The 22,270-nt window shown below is 41.9% G+C and overlaps 1 protein-coding gene across 1 annotated transcript in view; it reads left to right on the top strand.

The window, feature by feature from the left end:
* The window catches only part of CCDC68 (coiled-coil domain containing 68), a 161,891-nt gene that overhangs the window by 28,123 nt on the left and 111,498 nt on the right, over positions 1 to 22,270 (top strand). Inside the window, exons 3-4 of the mRNA XM_069219631.1 lie at positions 664 to 747; positions 11,235 to 11,381. Coding sequence (XP_069075732.1) covers positions 664 to 747; positions 11,235 to 11,381 — 231 coding nt within the window. The remainder of the gene's footprint in view (positions 1 to 663; positions 748 to 11,234; positions 11,382 to 22,270) is intronic.

Below are 22,270 nucleotides of genomic sequence, written 5' to 3'. Positions count from 1 at the left end.
AAATATAATTTGCCCCCTAGAGGAGCGACCCTTGCCCAAGGGGTCGCTCCCCTTATGCCACTTTCATTTCAAAAAGAAATCCCTGGTGTCTAGTGGACATCTCAAAAGCCGGATTGCTTTACAATCCGGCTTTTGAAATGCTTTGAGAGACTTCAAAGGGAAGGAAATTCCTTTCTTTCCCTTTGAAGCCTCTCAGGCCTCCTCCACATGATCGGAAGATATGCTGAGCATTTCTCTTCCGATCGCATGGGAGAAGGCCTCTGTGATAGTCAGCGCGCGGTCGCGCGCTGACATCACGGGGGTGGGAGGCTCAGGGTGGAAGGGGAAGGGCTTCCCCTTCCATCCCTGCCTTGGGGGGGAACCCCACAGAGGGAGCGCTCTGGGCTCTGTGCCCAGGACGTAGTGGTTACGTCCTGGGCACACGAGCACTGTGCCTCAGGACGTAACCATTACGTCCTGGGCACAGAAGGGGTTAAATACCAAATCTAAACTCGTATTGGTAATGAAAAGGAGAAATATTGTGAAAAAAAGAAAACATGGTTCCCATGGCATAAATTATCATGACTGAGAATAAGGCAAGGCAGAGTTATGTATTGCATGTTTATTAGATAAGGACATCACTGGCTTCTTCTTTTAGTAATTTCTAAATCTGTTTTCGTCTAGATACGAACAACGCTTGAGAAGATTCGAAATCAGATATTTAAGGATATTGGTGGTGCATCCACAAATCACAAACTTGATTCTAAGGTAATTGAAGCTGAGCAGTTCCCTATATTTGAATCATACATTGGAGTTTTGTCTCATTTGTGTTTGAAAATCAAAGGAAAAGGAACAAACCTAGTAGATTGCAGCCTATTGATAGGCCTCACACAGGTAAGCAAAGATAAATATGTTCAGAATATAAAAATGTTGCTGGGTACATTGAGGCAAGGTGGGGAAAATGAAATTGATCCTTGGAGGAATTGGAGGTATGACAAGTTTTCTCTTGTTAGGTTCTGTCCAGGAGCTACCATACCTGAAAGAATACCCTGATTGAACCCCTGAACAACTGATGCATACATAGTTAATAGGATGATGTACTGCATGCCCAAACCGTCCCCAGACATTGAGGTGAACCATGCACTTTTGCACCAGGACGACTTGCACCACTGAGAAAAATGCTTTTCTGTCCTTCTCTTCATATATAACATTGGCCAGGACATTTAGTTTTGCCCACAAAATCGTTAAAAAAATAATAATACATGACCGCACATACATCCAGGGGCTTTCAGTTAGCCCTCTTCATCCATTGGTCGGTTCAGTTATTTTTCACATTTTGTATCTGCCCACTTCATCCACTTATTCCGCTCACTGTGATAGGTGGCATTTTACACTTTAATCTGTCTGAGTCCAAAGACAAAATAGTCTGTCTTTTTAATTATACATTTTTATATAGCCTGGACATGGCCCAGTGACACAGAGCACTGTCCAAAAAAAGGGAGAAGTATCAGTATGTGAACAGAACATGATAAATTACTGCATAGTTAACACTAGTTAACATAGGAACAAAATATGGAGGAAAATATAATACCAGGTACATGAAGATTGACTAGAGTGCAGTACTGATGGCACTTTGGTGCAGGGACCGAAAGAGCCAGAAGAAAGCAATATAGTTGAGGTAAAATATAATAGGCAAAGTTGTATAAGTGAGTGGAAGGAATGGGTAATATAGAAAATACACTGATCCAAGGAATATGTATTAGGAACAACCATGTATAAGGAAACACATTTAGACAAGTCCTAAGTGATAACATATTTGCAAAAGTAAGAATTTCAGATCTTTGAGTATAGCCAGGGATTTGACAGCAAATATGGCATATGGGAGGGACTTTCCTGACTTCGGGATCATTGGCTTAGAAAGATTGAGCCATTGTGTGTTTTTTCCCAAAGGAAAAAGAATGCACAAATAAATGTCCTCATGCTTTGAAGAGTGCGTTGGCCACCTGACAGGATTAGTTTGTTAGTTAAGTATCAAGGACTGCTGTCATGTAACATGTATTTAGCTTCAGTGGGGAGCCCTTGAAGCGTAAGATTTGTTTTACATGGTCAAAATTACTTCAACATTTCACATTGTCTTCTCTTTCTGAAATGATCAATACATTTGAATACAAAGCTATACTACAACCCTTGATCAGTGATGGCTGAACAATTGAATCACTTGCTGCAGTGTACACCACTGTACATACATTCTTACTATGATTTAGTGTATGCATTAGCCTAAGATATCTACTGTGTGGCATATGCTTCTATTCCCTTCCAGATGCTAATCTCTTGGTTACATCATGAAACTTTACGTCATCTACATATTGTGTCCTAGTAATTGCCTAAAACAAAGCCGTGTTTTGACATTTCTCAATCTTTGTTTATTTTGTGTTTTACCAGATGAGACCTGCCAGCCCACATGGGGAGGTTGTGTGGTTTTATAATTTTTCCCTAAACAAAAATAAATGTGTCTATGATAGGGCTGCAGTTTGTTCTCTAATGTCTCAGGATACAGAACCTTACTGTGGCTAAAGCTGTTGCAAATCACCTTGTTCTTTGGTCCATGATCTCTGGGTACAAATCAAAGTTGTGTAGTATGAGTGCCTGAATCATATGTCCTGCAATATCAATTATTTGCTTCCATCGGTTCTACACTTCCTTCCAGAAGTGATTTAAAATGGGGCACTGCCGGAGTAAATGTCACTTTCCACGTTTTTACATCTTCAGTATGCTGCCCCAACAAGCATCCTGAAGTATATAAAAAATCATGAATGGAACGCTTGACTTAATCTCAGCCACCAGTAATTATTTGGGGCTGCATCCCAGTCCATCATTATTATGCACACCATGGTATCTCAGTTTGGACCCTGCCAAATGCAAGTCAGACTTGTCCTTGCTCCAAATGTCCAGTCCAAACTGCACAGCCCTCCCTGAAATGGAACACAAGCAACCAAATATTAGTTTTGCTCTAACCTCTTCAGTTGGGTGTAGCTTTATTATAGTAGCACTAGCACATTTTCCTTAATATTCTTTATGATAAAACTTCATGCATTTTTTTTTTTTTTAACCCTTTTCTCACATGACTGTTTTCTGACCATAGCTTTGTTACCCACCTTCCAGCTAAACAACATGGTGGCATCATACCTGCCTTTATATTTCTATTACTATATTTTGTATCTTCCAGATGTCATTCCATCAGGAATTCTTCCACAAAGCATTTCAGTTGAGCTTGGAATTTGGTAACCTACACCTCAAGCTGAGAAAAGGAGAGTCAAATGTGATGACATTTAGTGCGACTCTGTGAGCCCGCCATGTTTTACAAAGCACTTCCTTTAAGGAGAATTTATTCTCCTCTGCCATCTGAAAACATCTCTTGAGCCAGACCATTCGGCAAATTTTGAGCCACAATCCGCCAACAGTCTTATAGGTTTTTTTTTACCAATCAATATTTCACATTCAACACCACCATTACCCATGAGACTCGAAATTACTGCTTTCTCATTAACTGTTAAAGGCACACATTACATCTTCATGGTTTTGCACACTCTAGCATAGTACCCCATATTGCTTACATGTGGCTAATCTTGAAAACTGCTCCACACTGTTTGAAAGATGTGCCTCGCTACCACATCTGAAACATTTGCCTCAGAATTCTTTGTTGCCAATAGTTTTGGTACTGCTATCCTAATTACCTTTTAGAACACAATCAACTTCCACAACATTAATTGTTTCTTCACTCACATCAACATATTTGCAGTAAGCCTCTTGGCTTTTGCCATCTCCCATGTCTTTCATCCATATAGTGGTATTGTCCATACCTTCAGTGATAACAGTAGCTTTCTTCAGATTAGGATTTTTTTGCAAGAAGTTTTTCTTGTACCTTGAGATAAAAAGTGCATGTTACTGATCAATCCCTAATTAGGGACTCTATAAAGTTTCAAATTCACAATGCATGCCTAGGTTTTTAGACTGCAACACAGTTTCCAATTTTTAGTTTTTCCTTGCACTCTCGTAAAAAACATGTCTTTGTAGTAGAATCTTAGTTTATGCCCCAGAATGACATTCAAGCATTAACACTGAAATCCTAGACCAATCACCAGGTTTTGCATCTGCTCTAGCTACTGATAGCTCATCAAGACTATCATAAATATTCCTCTCTTCAACACCTAAATTATGAAGAAGCACCACCTGTTTCTTTATAGCAGAAAACTTCTCCCCACCATTGGAAAGAAGATATGAATCAAATCGTTTTTTCCACAGTTCCCACTCCAAAAGTATCTCCTTTCTGAGACTGAAATTGTGGCATTTGTGGCATTTGTGGATGCCATGTTCCAACACTCCACAATGTAGCAACAACATTTGAATATAGTATTAGTTGCCTATGTGATGTTCACAGATTTCGATGTGATTTATTTAAACTGATACCAAATGTCCCAAAAATGGCAGCAATATGGTGTGTCACAAAATAGATGCTGTCACTATGACTTGATGCCGGCACCCTCGACTGCGCCTGCTAGATTGACGCTGTGGAGCTGTTTATGGTGTTTATTGTAAAAATACCATTCGAGAATGTGAACTATATTCCAAGTGAACCTATCTATAAAAGTAATTTAGCTTTAAAATAATGTTAGGCTGTTTTGTACCATCAACATTTGTTTTTCATTTTGGGTCATCTTGAAACTCCACCATCATATATGTTCCTGAGGATGGTCTCATGTACTGTTGACACAAGAGACCGAAACGTTTATGTCCGTTCCATTTCTCGCACCAGTACTTCTGGATTGTCCGATATTTTGTGATACATACAGAGGACCGATTCTACATATAAAGATAGTGGACTTTATATTAATTAATCTGTGATGTGGAAGTAAGACTTTGCTTGTGTACGTACATGATTAATGTATGTTGGGTTGTATATATCTTTTATGTAATCAATAATCTTGATTATCATTCAGCAAAAACAATACAGAAGAATTAATTTTTATTTGTGTGTGTACGCCTGTGTTTTGACGTTCCTAATCAAATTGCTTGTGTTTAATGATTTGACTTGTTTTGCTTTGAGTTTCACTCCGTTTGACTTAACTTAATGATATTCAGCCTTAGATTCGCTATTTTGCTAAAAGGACTATTTGAATTATCCCCTTGTCAGCACTGAACCCTCTACTTTGATGATAACAAAGCTCTTGAGGGGTTATTAGGTTGTCTGTTCTTTAAATATGCTATGACTTACCTATCACTTCTGACCATATGTTGCGAAAAGCCTGACTTTTTAAATAGCACAATAGCATCCTAATAATGATGAGACTTGGTGTACCTATCACCACAATCGAGCAATTATTTCATTAGGGAGCCTCTAGATACAATGTGTCAGAATGTGTTGCGAAAGAATTCTAAAAACAGCCACACAGGATTGTGGCCTTCCGAGATTATATGAATCTCAGATGTTGATGCATATTTGCCACCTTTTGCAAAGCTTGCTGAGTCTCTTCGCGCAAAAGTTATCTCCTATGTGGATAACAATCAGGTCTCCGCCTTGCACAAGGTGAAAATGTTGATTCTGGTCAAATTAAGTTGTGTCTTACAGCTGTATTTCAATGAATATGATGTAATCACATGCTGTGCTATTGGAACAAGACTGAAAGCTTTCTATTTGGGCCAATCTCTTCTGACAACTGGGCGAACTGTTGGCCCGAAGGAGCCCTTTTCAGCCTCTTCATGTGCCAAAATGTGTCACATTGGGGTCAAATTTGATAGCCATCTCTCTTTCCAGTCACAAGTGTCGGCTGTGGTTGGGACTTGTTTTGGTCTTCTCTGGACAATTAAAACATTTTTGCACTCCCTTCCGTTATCTACCAGGAAGGCAGCTGTCCATGCCTTAATTACCGTGAGACCAGTCTATGCCAATGTTCTTTATCTGGGCATTCCTGACTACCTCATTAATAGGTTACAGATTGTGTGGAATGTGGTGGTGTGGCTCATTCTCAAGCTTCCTTTTAAAGCATTGGTATCTCCTACTTGAGCTCTCTCCACTGGCTCCCCGTAGAAATGCTGAGTCTCTTTCTTCCACTCAGAATCTCGGTATATGGCTGCCAGCGTACATTATCCAAACAGGGAGTCATGCTTGTCTCAATGCCCACCAGCAGAGGTTCCAAGGGGTAGCTAGCCAGGAAGGGTGGTTGCTCGTTTTCCTTGTTAGCAGCTTTATCCTGAAACACGCTGCCCCTTGAGCTTTGGTCCGTAACCTCAGAAGCTGTATTTGAAAAGAAGCTCAAGACTTAGCTTTTTGCTCAGGTATGCCACTCCTCATTAGTCGCTAGTGCCAGTATACTCTTCGGTACAGCTAAGGTGCTTTATAAGTTCTGTTTCATTCAAGTGATCCCAAACATACAAGATGGCCCCTACACTGACAAGATTGCATACTTTCTACAGTAAGATGGGCTCATTCAGCCAAATCCTCCCCAAACTTTAAAGATAGCCACTAGAGGGTTAGTCAACATTTGATGGGCAATGGGGCTTGTTACTTAACCATTTCATGCCCTGAAAACTTGTTGTCCGAAGAAGGCAGCAAATTAACAGCCACAACAAATAAACAGCCTCATGATGCTGCAATGGGGACTTAGTGATCCGACCATGTCATGGCCCCAAACACCTCCTCAAATCACTCCCTGAGGATGTGCATGAAAACTAAATTTGCTGGTTCTTCATATCAACTGGTGGTTGTAAATCTAAGAGTAGAGGCAGCTCGTCAACAGTTCTATTCCTCATCAAACCAATACAGGCCACTCTGGTTGCAGTTGGATACAAAGACCCCCGCACCTGTGACCTCCACAAGACTACAGCAACATGACATAGGTAAAATTCCATTAGTGAGTGATGTAATATGGAAGGGCATAAGCAGTGCATGGTGGGGATGCAAGTTATAGCTAGCTCTGGTAACCATAACTGGTGAATTTCTGTTTCAAAATATTAATGTTGTCACTGACCTGTTCACCTAACTATAATGTTACTTGAACTTTTGTTTTTTTTCAGTGAATTTCTAAGTTTTGTTTTTTTTAAACTCCTTTTTATCACACCTCACTGTTACTTTGACGGGAGATTAAAAAATGCTTCTGCCAGGCACCAGGAAACACAGGTTTCCCTGCCTGCGTAGGTGCAGTGAAGGAAACCACTTTGTCCCAGGGGGTCAGCTCCCCAGGATTTAACTAGTGAGCCGGCTCCAGGTGATCGGTTCCCCAGGGGCTATGGAAGGCTCCGAGCATTTCAGCCCCTGGGCCTTCCCAGGGCCTACATTGGCTCAGGTAAGGGGGCGTGCTCCCCCTCCCCTTTTTTAATGAAATCAGGCCCAGGGGATGGAGTCCCCTGGGGCTTCGTGGAGGGGGGGTGAGTAACTTGGCTGCAATTTACTGTGAAAATCTTAAGCAAGCAAAGCCTATTTGATAACTTTGTGACTTGATGCACACACCCTATCGAGTGCCTCCATGCGACTGTGGTATTGGGTAGGGGAAACTAGTTATGGGGTCTATTTCAGACGAAGTAAGCCAATATAAAATATTAACGTATGTCAAACATAGCTGTGGGTGACCCTTGGGGAAGGGCGAAACATGCTGCATCTAGTCTGAGTGTTGAGACCCTTTGACAGTTCAACTATTTGGCACTGCTTCCGCATATTACTGTGCGTGACGGCCCACCTTTTCCAGCTGAGGCATTATCAGTGCAAACATAAAAGTGGCACCCAGCACGAAACATATGCTGAAAACGCTATAGCGATGAAATGCATAACATAAGACGTATGTGCAAGAGAAACCCCATGTACTGCAGCAAAATAACTTTCACTGCCACCCTCTGATTTACCTAAATGAAGGTGGTTACCAGGGATAGAGTGCCAGCTGGAAGTCTGAGCCTGCAGCGATGCTCATCATAGTGAATTCCCAGGAGCCTGGCGTTGTCAAGTGGTGTAATTTATGCACAGAGAAAAAGTATGCTGCAGGCTGGAGCGGTTGTAACTGCAGCAAATGCAGGGAATTGCCTCAGCATCAAATTTCAATGGAGGTTATACCACACGCCAGGCTCTGAAACAGTTGCAGAACTGCAGCTTCATTGTGGTCATGTCAGTGAGGCCCCAGAAGTCCATGTAGTCTGTAACAGGGTTCACCAGCTGTATATAGCCACTTGGATTTGATGCATTTACTGATAACAGACTTTGGCTATCACCTTGGAAAGGGGCCTTTCCACTGTCTGTAGAACTAAACAGGGCCACTTTAAAGTAGTACTTCAATCACATCAATCACCCTGTCACAGTGGTGCATTAAATGTGTTAGAATAGCTTTCAGTCAATATTTTTAATGGTGCAGTGGACGTTGTTACAAAAAGGCATGGCTGGCCAAGTAACTAGAGCTGATTTAGAATAATAGAAGAGTTTCTGGGCTGAACATGCAGTGTTTGTTTTGGCACTGTGAGGCTGTGGGCATGGTCAGTGTTAGCGACAGTGGCACTGTTTTGGATTCTCAGCATTTGCCTAGCAATAAGGGAGGGCTGGTGTAAGCACACGGGGACTCTACAGACGGTCATGCTCAGGAGGGCGAGGTAGGCAGTGTTTTAGGACATATCAAATCTCTTTCTGACTCTGCTAAAAAATCTGCAAAAACAACCCTTGAAATAGTGAAGGCTACTAACAACCGTACTACTTCTCACACACTTGTGGACCCTGGAACTACTTTAGAACAATTTGCTAACTTCTTTGATGTCAAAGTAAAGGCTACTCATTATTAAATGATACTAATCCATCACTAATTCTTGTTGGGTTCCGGAGTAGCGTGCTACTCATCGAAAAACGCTTCGACGCCTCGTCAGGGGTAGTAAGCGCTATATAAATACGATTACAATACAATACAATTGAACTATCTCTTCAAAGGAACATTTGATTTTTATTGGCAAAAACTCGGAGAGCGCCCTCCTAAACACTATTGCTAATTAGGCCCATTATAGCTAACTGCCAACAATAAGCACACAGACGTAGAATGCACAAGCAAAGACGGAGATCCACTACAGATATTCGGGGCTGTTTTGCGACTGCAATTGCACTTTGCTTTTGCTTTGTCAATACATGTTTAATTTAGTTGCATGCTGCATCTCTATCAAGCAGCACGAGTATCGCCCATTTTCAAATGGATTTAAAACCATTCAGATATATCTGCCCTGTGTCTCCATACATACTTACATATGTGCGGCCACCTTTGAATATTTTTGGTTATACTTTAATAAAAACCATACAAAGGAAACCAGCACGGGCAAAGTCAGTAGCTCAGCAGCCAAAGCCAGACCTATTGCTTTGCCAATGCTCATTCTTCTTGATGTTTGAAACCTTTGATATATTTTTTTGTTATTCGTAATGGGAATACCTTTATTCACTTTTCTTGCACTCCTGGATCACTGGGGTGTTTACCAACTCATGATGATTTTTTGTTTTCATGAGCTTGTGTGTTTTGTTACCAATATTGTAAAGATTTCAGTGCTCCCTCATATTATGTCATGGGGCTAGCATGATAAGCATGTCTGTCTTCTCAGCCAGGAGTATATGAGATGCAAGGTCCTGCATGGGCTGTATTGAACCGAGCGGAAGGTAATGGACTAAAGACGCATGTGTATGTGTACTTCTGATGTTATAGAGTACACGTTCACTAAGAGACTTCTTGACACTGAACTTGCAAGCAAAACAAAACCGATCTGAACGAAGTGGGAATTAAAGTGAAAAGCTTGGGGTGGATAAAGATTGGTAGCATTAAATTTGTGTACAAAGTAGTAACACTTTTCTTTTTTTCCTCAAAAATAAGAGTACCTTGCAGGACTTTGAAAGGTATGTATAGGATCTTGAATGCATATGCTCCTTCGATGAAGGACCCACATATAAAGGAAATGGGCTGCAGCTCGTGAGCATCCAGTAGCAAATAGGTCTCTTCCCCAAACAATACAACTTATCAGTGCCATATTGAATGCCTAAGGTTATGTCTTATGAAAACCCATCATGATTTTAGACTTGTCCTAATTCGGTTTAAGCCCTTATCGTTTATTATAGTCAACACCAATACAACACCCACGTGACAATTTATTTTTATGAAGATGTGGATATTATTATTATACTGGTGAAAGTGGGCACTGTAGGGTCTTATGAGCGGAGGGCGGCACCAAATAACACTTGATCATTTCAAAGCTGATAGGCTTTAATTATGAAATGAACGGCCGTGCGATAGGTATAGGTTCTTTTGTGGCATTTGACAGTCAACCTGAATATTTTATAGGAGACTACTTCTGCAGGAACAGTGCTGGCTGGCTTTGAATCTTCCTTGAAATAGACTTGATTCAGTCTCGCGGAATCTTAACGTTACCAAGCATGATGGGGACAAAAAACACCTGATTGTGATTCATGCAGGAGGAGGGGTATATTTAATGAAGTAGGTTTTCTCCTCATAGCCAGTACATAGCATGTTCTGGTCTCCCGCTGGTCAGAACGCTTATTGATGGGAGGGACGTTGTCTCTGCTGCATCTTAAAACAATAAATTAGGCCCATTCACTATTGGATACAACCTTAGATTCTGTGTGTTTTAAATAAACATAGTACTGGTCCTCAAAAGCCAGTGGCTATGTCTGTGTTACTTCGGTTTGAGAGTACCGCCTACCTTTCCCCCCTCATGCTTCTGCCCTCCTTTTGAGTGACTGGGGGAGAGCTAGGTCTGAGGTTCAGGAAACCTGGAGGGCAGAGATGGGTTTCTTCAAATGTTGTCGTATGACTTCTGCTTTTGCCGGCAAGGTACATTTCAATGCATCTACCCATGGTTCTATTGTAAAACTGCACTTTGTTGTGCCCTGTGCAAGAAGAGGACTTTTTTTTCTTTGTTGCAATGTTGATTGTTATGTCTAGTATCTAGCTTTTCCATGTTCATTAAATCAACAGCAATACGAGTCACCATGACATGGATGCACTAACTGGAAGAGCCCTGGTGCGCATCATTTACCTTATACATTTGTTTCTTGGGCTAAGTAGGTTTATATAGCTCTGTTTATTTGCGCTACAAGGCTTATGTCCTTAAATATCCATATAATAATACCTGATATTTTAGAAAATCAAAAGGTTTACAATTGCATGAGCTATCTTTACAGATTTTCCTGTTGGCATCTTTGTACATATTCTGTATTTTTTATTCTTTGTATTTTTCAGAGTCCTACTCAGACATTTCAGAATGGATTCGAGTCAGATACTGACAATGGCTTCAGCTCCAGATACTACAGGATTATTGAAAAATTAAAAGACAAAGAGCTCCAGCTCTTGGAAGTTAATAGAGAGAATGAAGATCTCCAAATAAAGGTATTTTCTACTAAATTAAAAATGTATGTTGAATTAGTAAGGTTGCCCTCATGATTTCTGCAGTATTTTCACTTTCACCATCATGGAATGCGTAAGGGCGACACATTTCTTCTGTTTTATTTGGTTTATGATATTCGGGTTTGGTCTGCAACCTTCCTGTTTTAACTCATTAATCAAAAAGTAGCTTTACTAAAGAGTGCGCACTGTTATTAAGTTTCCTGCTCAGCACACACTGGAAAAGACATAAAGGTAGTAGTGCTTTGCAGCTCATCTGATGACAAAAACCTATTGCAAAGTATTAGGGTGGAATTAGTATCCCGAAGTAACACAAAATTGCTTTTCATTATTTTGTGTATAGTGGGCATTCCGTGGGTGGTACATAGACGCTCCCATGCAGCTATCCATGGGTTTTGATGCAAATCCCTATTTACAAACATTGGTAAAGAGGAATTTGGTCTAAAATCTTATGACTCCTCAAGGCAGCTTAACAAGGAGAAATGTTTTCACTTTGCATATTTGCTGCAGTGTACAGCGCACACACTCAAAGTGGACAAAGCCTTAACGCATAGTTTTTGTATGGGAAGGGACCCCCTTCCAGCACAAAACATATGCTTCAGAGAAGACCCACACACTTGGGCTTGTGCTTTGGTGCGTAGCTTCAAAAAATGCACCAGTGCAGATGGAGAGAACAGTACACCATATCTTAGCAGATATGGTGCATTTTTTCCTTCCTTTGACGCAAGACTGTGCAGCATCTTTGGTGGAGAATTGCCTTGCATCAAAGAATAGTAAATCTGGTCCTCAGTCTCACACACTTTTACTTACTGACACTCACTTCTACTCTCACGCATAACATATACACATACTGCCTCACATAAGCATACTCTCCCCCACATGAACACCCACAACATACATTTAAAAACATTTTTGTTTACCACAGCTTCCATCAAAGGTCCAGTTGCAGCTAAGCGTGCTTCTTTTTTAATATACTAATAGTGAACAATAAAATAGTATTCACTATTAGTTTAAAAAAAAAAAGAACAGGCTGAAAGTAAAGGCTCTGGATCTGCCTCTGAGTCTGCGCCACTGATTTTGCCACCCCTAGGGCCAGGTGTTGCAAAGGCAGTACTAGGGGGTCGCAACTGCGACCCCTGGAGACTCAAAAATGACATTCATGGGAATGATGCTCCTCCTGTTCTGAGACAAGAGAGCAACTCCAAGAAGTTCTGGAAACAGTTGATGGCCTTGCTGTTTTAATTTTAATGCGTTCCTAGCATTTTCTATGATGAGTGCCTAATATCACGGAGCTAATACGCTAAATTAATGTATTTGACTTCACTCCTTCAGTGTTGGAGTGATGTGGTCAAACATTTTCAAGATATTGCGATGTGCTGAAGGGTGCCTTTCAGGTGAAACAGTGTAGTGTTGGTGAGGCATTTGAGAAGAGTGAAGCATTGTCATTAGGGCAAATGGGAATTTAAGCATACTAGAAGTAAGCAAAATAGATGTCAAGAGATACTGTAAATTAGGAGTTAAGGACCTGGCATCTCAAGTTGACATGTATTTTGTGCATAATAATTTATGCTTATCCTAGTAAGGCTTTGCAAGACACAACAAAAATCTTAAAATATTTGCAATGCCAGGCCTATTACTATACATGTGTATGTGTATTTATTGAGTACTTGTTGTAAATTTGCCTTTTCTGCATGGTAATCCGAGGAATTTCTGCCTTTTTCTGGACCCATGTTTTGCTAGAATTATGACTTTGTGCCCTGTGACACTGCTATTCAATGTTACATTGTGTGTGCTATGGTCTTGAAACTGTATTGGTGAAATTAGTTTTACTCAGAACTATTTAGCATTGCTGTAAGGTCATAACTGCCCATACACACACAGCCAGCCCTTACACGCATATGCACACACCCACACAGCCCCTACACACCTACCTCTGCCAGGTGTACCATTCTGCTTCTGGCACAATTGGTGGGATGAAAGTTCGAGTAGTTAGAAAGATATTGCAGTAATACATAGCTAGAAAAGGTGCCTCTACCATGCAAAGGCCCCTCTATTTTTTTTTCTTTGTGTGCACTTTCCTGACTGTCCTGACCCTGAATATTGGTGATATAGGCCTATTAATGATTTGTGATTCACTTCACAATACCATCTAGTGCTGAGACCAAGAACCGTGTAATTTGGAGATTGTGATTTTTTCAGTCACTGCTGCTAAAACAGAATTTTCTGTCATCAATCCTGTGCTCTGAATCTTCCTTGATGCTTTTTATGTAGCTTCTGAATACACCTTTCAATATCCAGTAGGGCCCAGTGATATTATGCTAGTTCTTGGTCATTTATCACCAATAAACCTCAGTAGACATGCTTACTAAATAACCACTAACATAACACTGCAGTCAAGACATGACAGCTCACTTTTCAAAAGTGAAGTGTATGACTGTAAGAAATGGGTTTATTGGTTGAGTGGAGTTTGAGCCATGATCAAGCAGCAACCACTGTCCTTTTCGAGGTAAGGAACAAGCCAACCATAATTTAACCTCCGCTTATCCCCGGGTGCTTGGCACAGAGCAGTCAGGCTTAACTTAGAGGCAATGTGTAAAGAATTGTGCAACACTTCAAACAGTAGCAAAGTGAAAACATACCTCAATATGTATCCCACACAAGGTTAGAAAAATAGAGCTGAATTGAATAAATAAAACAAGACCACACCGACAAAAAGGCTGCAGGAACCAAATGGCTAAGGCAAGAAAATTCCAAATTTCCAAATGGGGCATTTTCAGAATTGCAATTTGAAATTCAGCTTCACCATATGTTACAATTTTAAATAGTGATTCCAGAGACACTAAACATGAAGGGGTTGCATGTTCCCGTTTGGAAATTACACTTAAAATGTAGTTGCCTTATTACATTTTATATCATATGAGAGAGGTAGGCCTTGTTGTAGGGAAAAGGGGAAAGATTTTCATTACCAGGACATGAAAACATAAAAACATGTCACGCTATATAAATACATTGCACTCTGCCCTCTGGGGCCTACCCTAGGGGTGACATATATAATAAACACAATGGCCGCAGCTAACCTGAAAGTGTTAGGGCAACCGACTAGATTTAGGGCATGTGGGAAGGAGGGAAAATGAAAAAAAAAAAAAGTCACTTACCTCTGCTGGCTAGCCTCCTCCAGTCCTCGTGCTGTCCCTTGGCGCTATGAGTACAGTAATTGAAGTCTCCACACCAATCTACATGCTGCTCTCAGGCTGCTGATATTGTTAGCAGCATGAGGACCATGAAATAAACGAGCCGTAGATGAGGCAAACCTACTTTACCACTTAATCCTACCCACAATCCTTCCTCTGTCCACACACACGCACTATCCTGCCACATAGTTACTTCCATTTTATCTACTTTTCCTTGAATTACTTTTGGGTCTAAACATATTTCATCATGTATTGTTTTTGCAACCTGTGCAGTTGGTAACGTCTGGACCATATCCAACTCCCATCCTGTAATGGCTACCCTCTTTGCTTCCCCGTCCACAAATGCGGTTCCTCATAATATATAAGCTCTGGAGGAAGCGTGTGCTGCACATTTTATAATGGCTAATCTAGCTGGCAATAACAGAGCCTACAGCTGTGCGTGTTGTATTTGATGACCAACTGAAGTGAGGAACCCTAGTTGAAATCATGGGTTACCCCAAAGGCATACTGGTTGTTCGTGTATATGTTTACCTTCTTCCCTTTGGCCAAACAACAAGCTTTGGTCAGTGCAATAAGTTCTGCTGATTGAGTGCTATTTATTGCTGGTAAATATGATCCTTCCAGCAAGTTGCAAGCAGTGCTATTGGCATAGGAGGCCTGCAGGACCCCCTTGTCGTCCCTCAGACATGAACCATCTACAAAGACAACATCAGCGTCAGGAAGTATGGTGTCTCATAAGCCCCATTACATGATATACCACAGTGATTCCATGTGTAGCTCTTAAGACTACCTTCAGCTGTTTCATAGCACTGAGTGAACAAATGAGACATAGGGAAAAAGAAACAAGAAGGAAGGGATATGGAGAAGAGACATTGCTGTGGCATGTTTGTTCTTATAATGCTGACAGTACATCAAAGCACAGAGCAAATCGGGAAGAAGGGGAGGCAAGAGAAAAAGGGATCGACATTTTTGATGTTTGTATAGCATGTGTGCCATCCTAAAACTCCATTCAAGTGCTGCAATTGTAATGTGTTAGAGAGAATAGGGAAGAAAGGAATGTTTTGGAATGTTGACTGTATGCTTCGATTCTGCAAGTGATTCATCCTAGTTGTTAATGTTTGTTTATTGTCATAGTTGGCAATTTCAAGAGTCCCCACCTCCTCACAGTTCACAATAATCGGAGCCTATCAATGAATAGCCAGTGTGCCATTTGATCACTGGTTTCAGTGGTAAATAAGCTGTTCTCCTGAAAGACGCTATTTCATAATTCAAATAAAGTGCTCACAAAGGAGAAAGTATTCTGCAGAAAAGCCAGCTGCTCATCTTTTAGCATGAGTGGCTGATGACGACCCTTTTGATGTGCACCTGTGAGTGTGCTTTAGGAGAGACTTTGGGCACCGTGAAAAATAAGGCTGCATATGCAGCCTATGGGGAGCATAGTTGTCATGTTGTGAAGCCTTTTTTATGTATTAATACTTACGCTCTAAAATGTGCATGGTAAGCCCACAAGCCAGGGTGTCTATTGTATATAAATAAATACAACTATATGTTTAGGAAGTGGACCCTAAAAGGGATTTCCACTGCATACATTCAGCTAAATTTTTCATAAGATAAGCCTAGTTGTGATTAAAATACTTATTTTTCATCTTTCCTCAGGAAATGCTAGAAAGGTCATTCAAAGTTAGTTTTCACTTTACTTTCAAAATCTGATCTAATGGTGAAATCAGATTTTTGATGGTCAAAACGTAATTTTGTAGAAAATGCTCTTCAAGCTGCTTGAGCCAGATCTCGCTTACAACTAGTTCTACATCTTATTACACCTCCTGAGTTAAAGTACACATCATTGAATGCAAGATTTACCCAATCTAAGAAGGCGATGTTAACCACCAGACACTTAGCAGGAATTAGCTGTCTGGGATGAGGTTCAGGACAGCTTGCAGAGTAAAGGCAAAGCTTTAACACTTATTCTTTTTTTTTTATTGGAGATGCCCAGGAATTCCCCTTTAACACTTATTCTTTTCAGTAAGAGATGTCCAGGAATCTCCTAGACAGCCAGACTCGAGTCGCAATGGGATAGAAAACCAGTCTAGACCCTGTAAGTTGGGAGGGGAGCTTATCCAAACAGAGAAGCGGCTAAGGGTCTGAAGAGAGTCCTGTCTGGTGGCAGAAGTGTGCTGCCATTTTAAAATGGGAGCTCCTGTGTAATTGTTCAGTAAGATGAAGAGAATGTGCTACAAAAGTACGTGGCGTAGGGAAATGTAATAACCAGGAGTGTGGAGAATAAATTCTGTGATCACTGGCTCTTAGCACATCCCTCCACTACCTCCGAACATTTCTGCAACTAGGAAAACCCCACCTGAAGAAGGCAGCCCAGCTGAAAGAAAGAGTCCTGGATTCTGCTGTAAGAAGATGGCTGTCTCAAGGACTCCTGACTCTTCCTAGCACCCATAGACCAGCAGTGCTCTCCACAAGTTGTTATACAGTTCATACGATTCAAGTAGGACTGTGTATCTGGTTAACTTAAACTACAGTGTAAAAGGACTCAGTCCGCCTACACCAGCAGAAAATGTTGACAAGGTTCCTAGCTAGTTCACAGTGCCCCATGTGAATCCCTGAACATTCCAGAGTACCAAATGGTATCTGCAACCTTGAACATGACTACTCTGATTCCCAAGGAAATCATGGAAACAGATCTGCATACCCAAGATGAAACAGAAGAAAGATGCAAAAATGTTGTTTCAAACATTTATTGCAAGAATTGAATTGCATAAAAAATATGAGCTGCAGTTATTAGGCAAATGCGACGTAGCATGGTAGCCAGCATTACTAAATGGTGAAAAAGATAAAGAGTTCTACCATGGTAATGTTATTATGTTGGTACACTCCTGTCTGTTACTACCTACACTATTGCAAGCATAGTGGGCTTACCCTCTGCCAGATCAACTTGGATAGCCTAATCGCACATAACTGGATAAGATGTCCCTGGAAGTGAGGAAGACAGTCTGGTGTAGTGTAGATTATCATCCCTTGCAGCGTAGAGCTGAGAGTGAGCAGGACTGCATCTCAGCCACAGTGCACCACGTTTCAGGGTAATCCTGGCAGGAGTGCTCCTCTGCCGAATGGTACACAGTGGCAGTTTTTATAATACAAGAACCGTTCATATCATACTGTCTGAGGTGCAGAGCAGATGTGATGATATACCTGCAAATTATGATGTGTTTCAAATCAAATCAAATCATTAACATTTATAAAGCGCGCAACTCACCCGTGCGGGTCTCAAGGGTTTCAATGGACAACTATAACACTTAAGGCATCTTGTTCTGTGTCACTAGCCTTGGTTGGAGTGTACTGAATGACAGCAACACTTACAAAAACGTGCCGCTTGTACAATGATTTCTTAGTACATATCAAATGAGCAAAAAAGTGAGTAAAAGTTCACCATCAGAAAGACAGGCTAATGTAAAACGTGCAATCTAAAGTGGGGGCTCTGTGCGTGCCCTGTAATGCTTTACCACAGAGTCAAGTGGTTGTTGCTCTAGTTGGCTGCTTCTGGGACAAAAAAAACAGAGGGACTCCTGCCCCAGAAGGTCTCACTGACCACAAAGGACTGGGCATGCAGGTGACTTGGCTGAAGAGAGATTTGGTGCCCATAAGACTGCCCTCAGCAGCTAGTGGCTGAAGGACTGACTAGAATAAGCTTTCCCATCAATTGGAGAAAAGTAGGACTTGGACATTTTTTTTTCCACCTCCAGAGGACTGGGGCATGGTGCTGATTCTTGCCCAGAAATGCTCAACCCAAGGTGGGTAAGAAAACTAGGTTTGTGGGTTTTGCCATGCTGAAAACTGGGTCAGCAGGATCTTACAGTAAAGGTATTTGGCCTCAAGGAGCCGACTCGCTACAGCTTCTAGCCTTGTCCTGGAGGATTTTGAGAGCTGAAACCTGACTATAGCTGAAGGTAAAACCTTGGGCCTCTGTGAGTGGGTCAGACAGTAAATCTATAAAAGAATCACAACTGTGCCAGGTGAATTTTTACACTCTGATGACCCAATTTATATGTACCCCAAAGCTTTAATTGAGACCAAGTCATGTATATGACTCACCCATCAATAAGAATATTTTCAAGTTCTATCTTTCTTTTCTCAATGTATGATCTCTTTCCATAGTTCCCAAATCTCAAATACCAAACTCTTAATCACTTACAGTGAATCAGATGCAAGCAAATCTAAACTATTATTGCAAGATAGTGGCATTTGTTTCTGAAGGCATTCTTTTGTGTTATCTTTTTTAGGGTCAGGCCTGCAATAGCATGCACTAGCGCATGCATATCACTAGCAAAACACTGTTTTAGTTACAAAAGGGCTTTAGCCCTTCCGTGGCTTACCATTTGTTGGCTTGCGTGACACTCTTCTTTACAGCCTCTTAATTAGTCACTGCAGGCCATATCATCATTCCCATTCATCTGCGGATTAGGGACCAAGCACTGATTGATTCAACTTAATCAGTAACCGTCCACTGCTCCTGACATGATTTAGGTACTATTTCCTTCTTTTAAATTCTAGTGCCATGCAAACTGAAGGCGCATGACTGTCAAAAACTTGCCTGGGACAAAAAAAAAAAGTAAAAGTTGAATTTTCTATAGTTACTTGTCTTGTGCCTGGCAAACACGTGACCAGCAGGACAAACAAAATTGCAAAGTTGTATTTTTTTGAAAGCTAATTTTATTTTATTTTGTTAAGTCGTCTTTTCTCAGTTTTCACTTTTTTGTTGCAGTTTTTGCTCGTGGGCGCTGTTGTCAAAAGATGACAATTAACTTGTTTGAAATATGCGAGACCCATTGCATTGCAAATGCTTGTTTTAGTTTGCCAAGTCTTCTTTTCTCACTTTGCACTCATAATTTGTTTTTGCTCGTGGGCGCTGTTATCAAAAGATGACTTATCTTATTCAAAATATTGCAAAGCAACATTGTTTCTTTCTTATGTGTAATTTTTCACATGATAATTTAACTCATCACCGTGCAGTAGGCCCCATCCACCCCACCTGAAACTAATACGCCTCACCTCAATCCAATCCTCCTAACCCGCTCCACTCCCAAAAATGCCCCACTCCAATACAGCAATCCAAAACAATCTGCCCCAACTCCAATCTAACCCTACTCCTATACAATCTGCTCCACTCTCACCTACAATAATGCGCCCCACTTCAGTCTGCCCCACTCTAATCTGAAGCAGTCTGCCCCACTCTAATCTGAAGCAGTCTGCCCCACTCTAATCTGAAGCAGTCTGCCCCACTCTAATCTGAAGCAGTCTGCCCCACTCTAATCTGAAGCAGTCTGCCACACTTCAGTCCAATCCACCCGATGCATCACACTTCAATACTCCCAGCCCACCCCCTCTAGTCTTCCCCTTCAATCTAAAACAATCTGCCTCACTCCAATACAGCAATCCAAAACAGTATGCCCTACTCCAGTACACAACAATCTGTCCCACCCCAATCCCAAACAATCTGCTCCACCCCAATCCAAAACAATCTGCCACATTCCAGTTTACCCCACTCCACTCCAAAACAATCTGCCCCACTCTAATCTGAAACAATCTGCCCCACTCTAATCTGAAACAAATATGCCTGCTCCAATCCAGAACAATCTGCCCCACTCCAATCCTCCAATTCTAACCTAATCCACCCCTCTCTAATCCACCCCTCTCCAATCCAGTCCACCTCACCATAATCCACCCCACTCATCTCTGTCCCACTCCAATCCAAAACAATCTGCCCCACTTCAACTTGCCACACTTCAATTCAAAACAATCTGCCCCAACCCAACACAATCTGTCCTACTCCAATCCAAAACAATCTGCTCACTCCAATCTGCCCTACTCCATTCTAAAACAGTCTGCCACTCTTCAATCTAAAACCATCCGCCCTACTCCAGTCTGCCCCACTACAGTCCAAACACTCAGCCCCACAACAATCCATAACAATCTGCCCACTCCAATTAAAAGCAGTGTGCCCTACTCCAATCCAAAGTAATAAGCCCCATTCCAGTCCAAAACAATCTAGTCTGTCCCAGTGCAATCCAAGACAATCTGCTCCACTGCAACGTGCCCCCCTTCAATCCAAAATAATCTGCCACAGCATTTTGCCCCACTCAAATCCAAAACAATCAGCCCCACTCCAGTCCAGAACAATCTGCCCCGCTCCAATCCAAAACAATCTGCCCCATTCCAATCTGCTCCACTCCAATTCCAAAAAATCTGCCCCACTTCAATACAGATCAATCCTTGCCACTCCAATCCAAAACAATCTGATACTCCATTCTAATACAGTCTGGCCTACTTCAATCCAAAACCATCTGCCCCACAGCAATCCCAAACTAAATGCCCCAGTCCAATCTGCTGAAATACAGTCAAACAAATCTGCCCCAATACAGTCCAACAAAATCTTCCCCACTCCAATCTGTTCCAGTACAAATCAAAACAATTTGCCTCTCTCCAACCTGCCCCCGTTCAATCCAAAACAACCTCTCACTGCAATCCAAAACAGTCTGCCCCACTTCAGTCTTCCCCATTCCAATCCAAAACAATCTGCCCCACTCAAATCCAAAGCAATCTACCCACTCTAATTTAAAACAATCTGCCCCACTCCAATCTCTCCAGTCCACCTCACCCCAATCTGCCCCACTCCAATTTTCCCCACTCCAGTCTGCCCCTCTCCACTACAATCATCCCCACTTCACTACAAAACAATCTGCCCAACTCCAGTTTGTTCCGAATCCAAAGCAATCTGCTCCACTGCAAACCAGAACATTCTGTCACACTCAATCCCCCCTCTTCAATCCAAAACAGTTTGCCACACTCAATCCAGAACAATCTGTCCCACTCCCACCCAAAACAATCTGCCCTACTCCAGTCAGCCCCAATCCAGACCGCCCCTCTCCAATCCAGTCCACCTCACCCCAATCCAGTCCACCTCACCCCAATCCAATTCATCCCACTCAAATCCACCCTACACCAATCCAGACCAGTCCAACCCACCCCACTCCAATCCAACCCATTCCACTCCAGACCATCACATTCCTATCCACCCCACTCCAGTCCAGCCCACCCCGATCCAGTCTAATCCAAGCCTGCTCCAGTTCACCTTAATCCACTCCACTCCAATCCAATCTAACCCACTCCACAACAATCCAATCCACCGCCCTCCACACCAATTTAATTCACAATCTACCCCTCTCAAATCCATTCCACCCTTTCTTAATCCAGTCCACCCCACTCAATCCAGTCCACCCCACTCATTCCTCTCTACCTCAATCCATCTCACCCCACACACATTCAATCCACCCCACCTCAATGCCTTCCATCTCTCAATGCACCTTGCCACACTTACCCCACTCCAATCGAATACACCCACACCATTTCAGTACACCCCACTCTACTCCAATCCACCCTATTCTACTTCAGCCCTCCCCACTCAAATCCAGTCCATCCCACTATACTCCAATCCACCACCCTCACTCCACACTACTTTACTGTACTCCAATCCACTCTACCCCAGTCCACCCCATTCCAGTCCACACCACCCCACCTTCAGTTCACCTTAACGCACCACACTCCAATCCAATTCACCTTAATCCTCCCCACTCCAACCCACCTTAATCCGACCCACCCCACACCAATCTAAACCAC

Source organism: Pleurodeles waltl, chromosome 1_1 (genome assembly GCF_031143425.1).
Source record: "Pleurodeles waltl isolate 20211129_DDA chromosome 1_1, aPleWal1.hap1.20221129, whole genome shotgun sequence".
In the NCBI taxonomy this organism is placed as follows: domain Eukaryota; kingdom Metazoa; phylum Chordata; class Amphibia; order Caudata; family Salamandridae; genus Pleurodeles; species Pleurodeles waltl.
This window is presented reverse-complemented; position numbering and strand designations above follow the sequence as displayed.